Source organism: Chamaea fasciata, unplaced genomic scaffold (genome assembly GCF_029207755.1).
Source record: "Chamaea fasciata isolate MVZ Bird 193981 ecotype frontalis unplaced genomic scaffold, bChaFas1.0.hap1 SCAF_70, whole genome shotgun sequence".
NCBI lineage: Eukaryota > Metazoa > Chordata > Aves > Passeriformes > Sylviidae > Chamaea > Chamaea fasciata.
Window position 1 is genome coordinate 38,469 of NW_027094155.1, and position 6,779 is coordinate 45,247.

Consider the following 6,779-nt stretch of genomic DNA (forward strand, 5'->3'; position numbering starts at 1 on the left):
TCTATGTGTCCTTGAGCCAGTTGTTCCTGTACCAGGGTTTTTGGGCATCTAAGTCTCTCCTTTTCAAGAGACCACTGTGGTACCCACTCAGGCTGAGTAGTGAGCCATTTCAGAGCCAGTGTGGGGTACTTTACACCCTCTAATACAGTGGCCCCTGTCAAAAATCTGTTCCCACCTCAGCCCACTGCAGAGCCAGAGAACTCTAGGGAAGGGCTTCCCATCCGGGAATTTCGGATAGGACTGATTCCTCACCTTTAGATTTAAAAAGTGTCATTTTGTGCTGATCCGGCCAAGCTATGCCAATTTTGTTTTCGCAGTGGGCAGGCTCAGCACCAAGGACACAGACAGCACCTGAAGGAATCAGTGAAATTTACTACAGTTCAAAGCAGCAAAGGAGCACAGAAGGAGCAGCTCAGCAATGCAGCCAGCCGTCACTACCACGGATTGCCCGCAGTGATTGAGAAAGATCCATCACCAGTTACCCTCAGCCTTTCCCATCACCCACACCCACACAGCAGCTGGGGAAGCTGTCACAGCCAAGGAGTGCAGAGCCTCTCCCGGACACTGGGAATTCCTGCAGCTGCCTCCAGCCACAGCTGAGGCTCCAGCCTGGCTGGGAGAGGGCCCAGCTTTGATAGTGCTGAATAAACAAACTGCCAGCAGCACTCCTAGTGCAGGAACATCTGGTTGCATCCTCCTCTTGGGTTTCTCCCAAAGCCTGGCCAGGGCCCAAGGAGGAACCAGGGGAGCTGCCTTTGACCCTACAGCCCCGAACAAGGCCAGATGTCAGACTTCATGGCCTTGTCTGGCTTCTAAATACAGAAAGGTCAATACATGTTTCACTGAGGAGAGGATGCATCTATTACAACGCTAATGACGGTGCCTATTTTGTTAACGAGCAGATACAAAGATAACCTTTGGCTGGAAGGTTCATCGAGAGGTCACCTTTGGCTCAGGGCCGCTTGTTCAGGCCTCAGTCAGGCCTCTTGTCCAGGCCTTGGCACTTCAGGCTTTAGTGCTGGGCTTGACACTGCTGGCTTAACACTGGGACTTGATGAGCTCCCAGGTCTTTCCCAGCAGAAAGGATTCTATATTTCCATGATTTTATCTGCTGGGTTCAGTCAGGTCCATGTTAGCAGCATTACTTTGGTCAAAAAGTTCCCTCTTGGTCAGCTCTTGTGGCCTAAGGCTTCAGCTCCTTCAGCTCCTGGTGCTAAGCTGCTCACGCTGAACGAGACGACTCAGAGAGAAGAATACAGTTCATCCAATTCCTTCTGGGACACTGAGAGGGGAGGGTGTGCAAACAGGAGCATTGTCTGGTGTCCCCTCCTCTCTGCCCTTCACGCCTTTCAGCGCTTAGAAACAGCCGAGAGCTTTCTCCAAGAGTGCGATGAAGCAGCTGCTCCTGCTCCCAGGTCTGGCTCTCTCCAGTCTCTGACCTTGCCTGCTTTTGTCCCTCTTGCTGTGCCCTCTGTTCCCCCGGGGCTCGGTGGCTGCTGCCCAGGACTGTGGAAGTGGCACAGATCCAGGGGTCGAGACCCTCCTTCCTCTGCCCTTGCAGCTGCCTGCTCACAGCAGCCTTTTCCATCGGGAAGCTCCACGTGGAGAGGGAGTCCTCACCTCTGTCCCTTGCACAACCCCCAGGAGCCCAGGGCTGCCATCTCAAGTCCCTGCGGGCCCTGAGGGCTCCCGGGTGCCTCAGGCTGCTGTGACACCGCTGCCCACGGGAGGGAACAGTGGCGGGGGCTGTGCTCAAAGTCAGCTCCATGTGCTGCTGCTGCTGCTGCTGCTGCTGTGGGGGTCGTTTGTCCAGCCCTGCCCCAGACTGAGGGATCGGATCCAGGCCCTGCTGCTGCTCCCTGGGGATCAGGCACAGTTTGGTTGTCGCCGTCAGGGCCAGCAGAAGCCGTGGCCGGAGCAGCGGGTGCTGACAGTGCCCCAGGGCCCGGGGCCGGAGGTGTTCCTGTGCTGGGGGCTGGCCGGAGCTGCCCCTTGTTCTCCCTCTGCCTCCCGCAGAGCTGGGCCGGGCACAAGTGGGGTAGCACAGCAAACAGGGAGCCTGCCAGTCTCTTCCAGCCCTGTCTGCTCAGAGTTTGGGCCTTGGAGCTGCAGGTGGACACAGGCAGCTGCTCCTGCTCCCTCTGCGTGTCCCCATGTTCAGCAGCGCTGCTCCATCAGTCTGTGCCCAGCAACGGGGAAAAGCCTCAGCCCTGCAGGGCCAGGAGCTGCCGGGCTCTGCCTGGGGAGCTGCTCCACACGGGAACCAGCAGCAAAGGACATTCCTTCCCTAGGACAAGTTTTCTATTAGGAAAAAAAAAAAAAAAGAAAATTAAAAACAACACAGAAAAAAAGTGGAAGATAAAAACAAAACCCAAGTGCAGCGTAGTAAAAATACTTTATAGCTTTGCATAAAGAGATAACTGAACTTTTTCAAATGAGATCTCCGTTATTTACTCCATAGATGTGCTGATGGCATGGATCCATCCTGCTGACCTCAGCAGCCTTTTAAAAAAGATTTTGTGGTTTGTTTCCAGTATTATTTTAAATTGTGATTGAAGCAATAGGAAATTGCTTTGTGCCCCGCCAGCTCCAAGCAGGACTGGGAATCTAAACTTTGCCAAACCCCAAATCCTTTACAAGACGACCTTCCTTCTCACCCTGTGAATGAGCTGCACATTCCCTTTGAAATTGTCAGGGGTTTCTTAAAGACACAAAGTCCCACTTACAGCTTTTTGCTCCGCTTGGGAAGTGCAGAAGGGCAATTCTTCATCCATCCGCTCCAGACTGCACTGCCTTAGGAACGCCGTCCACTCGCCAGGTTTTCCTCACTTGTGGCACTTCTGGAGGAGGAAGAAAGGGCAGTTGCACGATTCCAGCCAAAAAAGGAATGAAGAGCGGGACAGACAAAACATCCTGTGGAGATCCAGGCGTTCAGCTGGAACTGTGGAGTGCTTGGGTTCTTGCCAATTGGATGTGGATCCCTCACTGCAATCTCCTGGCCTGCAGGAGAGTCTCACTCACCTGCAAAAGCAGAGAGCTCACTCGGTGGGCTCAGAATGGGCTCGTCTGATGCAAAGCTGTCAGAGCAATGTGAGGGCAGAGCCGGCCCAGCCGTGCCTGGGGCTGAGCCCAGCAGAGCCCTGGCAGAGCCCAGAGCAGCCTCAGCACCCGCAGAGCCCGGCTGGAAGGAGAGAAACCAGAAAGTGCCCGTCAGCCGAAGGCTCCTGTCCCCTCATCCCGAGCGCCCGCAGTGCCCAGGCCACGCTGGCCGTGCTCAGAGCTGGGCCCAAAGCTGCCCATCACTGCTGCCTTTGGGGGCAGAGCAGGAGGGCAGGACACGTGCCCAGCCTGCAGCCGGCCACGGCACATCCAGCCCTCAGCAGCTGCGCAGAGCCAAAAGGCAGCTTGACGGCCGAGTGAAGAATCTGTGGCGTCTGCCCCAGCAAAGGGAGGAACCTTTGGTGCCCGGCCAGGCCGTGCCATGCCCACATCTGGGAGCATCCCCCCAGCTGTGGACTCACCTGCAAACTGGGCCCCAGGGAGCGTGTCTGAAGAAGGTGCCAGAATCCAAGTCGATCATCCTCAGCTGCCGGTGGCCAGGTCGAGGAAGAGCTTGGCATCCTTGGGGTTGTCCTTGGTGTCTCCAGCAGCAGCCCCACCTGATACAGCTTCTCCAGGGGCTCCTCCTTCCCTGGGGGCCAGACCAGGCTGTCAGTGCGCTGCCCAGGGCCCCAGCCACCAACGAACCAGGACAAGCATAACTAGGGTGGATGGTGGCCACCAGTGCTTGCTACACCAGGTCTCCAGCTCTGCCCCAGCACAGATGTTCCCATCTGGTCATCCCTGCTCAGAGCTACAGGCAGGACAAAAACACTCTGGTTTTCTTTAGCACTGATTGCCATGAGATGTGTGGAGCTGTTACCTGTCAGGTCTTTGGATCAAACTGTGCACATGGACCTCTCCCATCTTCTGGGGCAGATGAACACCCTGCAGCCAAGGATCACTGAAGAGGTCTTCTAAGGATGGCCTGTCCAAGGGTTGCATGGACAAACACCTCCTGATAACATTTTGGCACTCTGAAGAGAGAAACCAGAAACCAGCAGTCAGTTGGAGAAGGATCCCGTCTGCTTTGCCCCTCCATTCCCGTGCCCAGGCCATGCTGGGTGTGCCCAGAGCTGTGCCTAAACTTCCCCATGGATTCTCTGTTTGGAGGAGAGCAGGACATGTGCCACCTCCTCAGCAGCTGCCAGAGCAGGGTGCTCATCAGCCTGCTGCTGTCTCCCAGCACCGGGATTCCCCTGTGCCCAGAGATGAGGACCCACCTTGAGAGAGCCATCGTGGGAACAAGATGCGCCCCCAGATGAACTGCTGGCCCCTCCTGAACGGGTGCTTCCCCATGACCAGGTGGTACAGCAGGAGGCCCAGGGACCAGATCGTCGCTGCCTCGCCGTGGTAGCGTTGGTGGTGGATCCACTCTGGTGGGCTGTAGGGCAGGGTTCCTATGGAACACAGACGGAGTTCATCAGGGGATGCTGCAACTCCTAAAGCCTCGCCCCGGCATCCCTGGGCGTGTGGGGGCTGGCCCCCTCCCGCCCCCACCCAAAAGCAACTTGGCTCAAGAAATAACGCTGCTCCTAGCAGCGAGAGGGGGAAGCCGCGGTGCTACAGCCAGGCTGGGCCGTGAGATGCCCAGGAACATCCCCTGAGAGGGCTCACCCGCAAATTGCCTGTAGGCTGTGTCTTGGAGGAAGGCGCCACAGCCAAAGTCGATCAGTTTGAGCTGCCCGGTGGCCAGGTCGAGCAGGATGTTCTCCGGCTTGATGTCGCGGTGCAGGACCCCGCAGCTGGTGCAGTGCCGCACGGCCTCCAGCACCTGGCGGAACAGCCCCTGCGCCTCCTCCTCCGGCAGGAACCTCCGCTCCGCCAGGAAACCCGAGAGGTCCTGGCACCGCTCCGGACGCTCCAGCACCAACAGGAAGCCGTTGGGGAGCTCAAGCCACTCCAGCAGCTGAATGATGCCACCACATCCAGAGGACAGCCTGTCCAGCAGCACGATTTCCAGGGGCGCACGGGCGCCGTTGGGCTGCCGAAGGACCACGATGCCGTCAGTGGGGCTGAGGCTGTGCCAGGGCTCGGGAACCCCTCACCCAGCCCCGGATGCTCTGGGCCCCCCGCTCAGCCCACGCCCGCTCTCCCTGCAGGGCTCCCGCCGGCTCTTCCCCTGCCGGGCCCCAGCTTCTCCCGCCGGCCCCGCTCACTCACCAGCTCGCCCCAGTGCTGGACGCGGGCCCGGGGCACGCATTTGATGGCCACCTGCGAGCAAAGGCCAGCAGCGGGCTCAGCTCGCCGCCTGCCCCGCCGCGCCCCGATCTTCTCCTCGTCCTCCTCCGCCCTCCTCCTCCTCCTCCGCCCGCCGCCAGCCCCGCCGCTCACCGGGGCGCCGTCCGAGAGCCGCGTCCCCGAGTAGACGCTGCCGAAGCCTCCGCGCCCCAGCAGCGAACCCAGCCGGTACCGGTCCTGCAGGGCCTCCCGCGCCTCCCCTGCGGGCGACACGCGGCCCTCAGCGCTCGGCCCGGGGCCAGACACGGCCCCCGAGCGCCCCCCGAGCGCCCCGGGCCGGCCATCCCCACCCGCCCCGGGCCCCGGCGGCTCGAGGCCGGCGGCTGCGCTGCCGAGCGGCGGAGCTCGGGCCGGGGAAGCCGCGGCGGAGGCGGCGGGAGCGGCCGCGCCGCGTGTGTCCTTAGCGGGGCCCGGGAGGAGCCGGGGCCGGGGCCGGGGTCGGGGCCGGGGTCGGGGCCGGGGCCGGGGCCGGGGCCGGGGCCGGGGCCGGGGTCGGGGTCGGGGCCGGGGCCGGGGCCGGGGCCGGGGCCGGGCTCGGGACAGGCGCAGCCAAAGCGCAGCGATGCCGCCCTGGCCCCAGGCACTGATGCCCGCCCAGCACCGCCACAGCCAGCACCGCCAGAGCCGGGCGGAGCCCAGACCGCGGCGGGACGCCCGGGGCCGGGGGCGGGCCCGGGGCATGGCTCAGCCCTGCGGGGGGAGAGGGAGAGGCCGGGACGGGGACGCCGAGAGGGGCCGGGGGGGTCGGGAAAGGGACACCGGGAGAGGCTGCGGGACAGCGAGACAGAGTGCGGGACAGCGGGAGAGGGAGAGGAGGAACAAGAGAGGGACGGGGACGGGTCGTAGACGCCGTAGACGCCGTAGACTCGCTGCTGCCGCTGCTGCTGCCGCTGCCGCCGCTGCAACTGGAGCCCTGGGGCCGTTTGTCTGCGTGTCCGTTCCACGCTCCAGCCCCGCGCTCCCCGGGGGCAGCCCCCGAGCCGCTCCAAACACGGACACTTGGCCGTGCTGAGCCCACATCCAGAGGCCTGACTCCTGCGCCGTGGCAGAGGAATTCCCTCGGTCGCTGCTGTGCATTGTCCCTGCTGAGGCTCAGACACTGTCAGGACACATTCCCTGCTTGTAGGATTCGTGCCCGACCCAAGCACTACGCTTATGTCTCCAGCCTTACTTTGCAGCAAAAACAGGGGAAGGCAAACTCTGTCTATGGCCCATGGTATTTTCGAGGGTCTAAAACTCACTAAGTCATCGATCTGAGAGGTGAGATCCATTTGGAATTAATGGCACGGAGAAGTAGTGCAACACGGAAAAGGGAAGCATAGAAATAAATAGAGGAAAACCTCTTGGTTTATTTCTTGCATTTTCATTTCACTTCTGGAAAGCTGTTGCAGTTTTCCAGCAACCTTCACCACAGTCCCAGCTGCTCTTTTCAAGAACCT

The 6,779-nt window shown here is 60.7% G+C and overlaps 1 protein-coding gene across 1 annotated transcript; it reads right to left on the bottom strand.

Moving 5' to 3' along the window:
* Window positions 1-3,918: 3,918 nt before the first annotated feature.
* Window positions 3,919-6,021, bottom strand: LOC136304304 (serine/threonine-protein kinase pim-1-like). The gene is made up of 5 exons (XM_066207940.1): window positions 5,434-6,021; window positions 5,263-5,313; window positions 4,717-5,083; window positions 4,323-4,499; window positions 3,919-4,076 (listed from the first exon to the last, which is right to left on the bottom strand). Exons 1-5 carry the CDS (start codon window positions 6,019-6,021, stop codon window positions 3,919-3,921), a joined length of 1,341 nt encoding a protein of 446 aa, XP_066064037.1.
* Window positions 6,022-6,779: the final 758 nt, after the last annotated feature.

Bases quoted from the DNA above. Each gene is read 5' to 3' on its own strand.
- LOC136304304 (XM_066207940.1), bottom strand. From the start codon at position 6,021: ATGCCCCGGGCCCGCCCCCGGCCCCGGGCGTCCCGCCGCGGTCTGGGC. The intron at 4,500-4,716 runs GTGAGCCCTCTC...TGTGTTCCATAG, and splicing joins AGCCTACAGGCAATTTGCGG to GAACCCTGCCCTACAGCCCA. The intron at 4,077-4,322 runs GTGGGTCCTCAT...TTCTCTCTTCAG, and splicing joins CCCACGATGGCTCTCTCAAG to AGTGCCAAAATGTTATCAGG.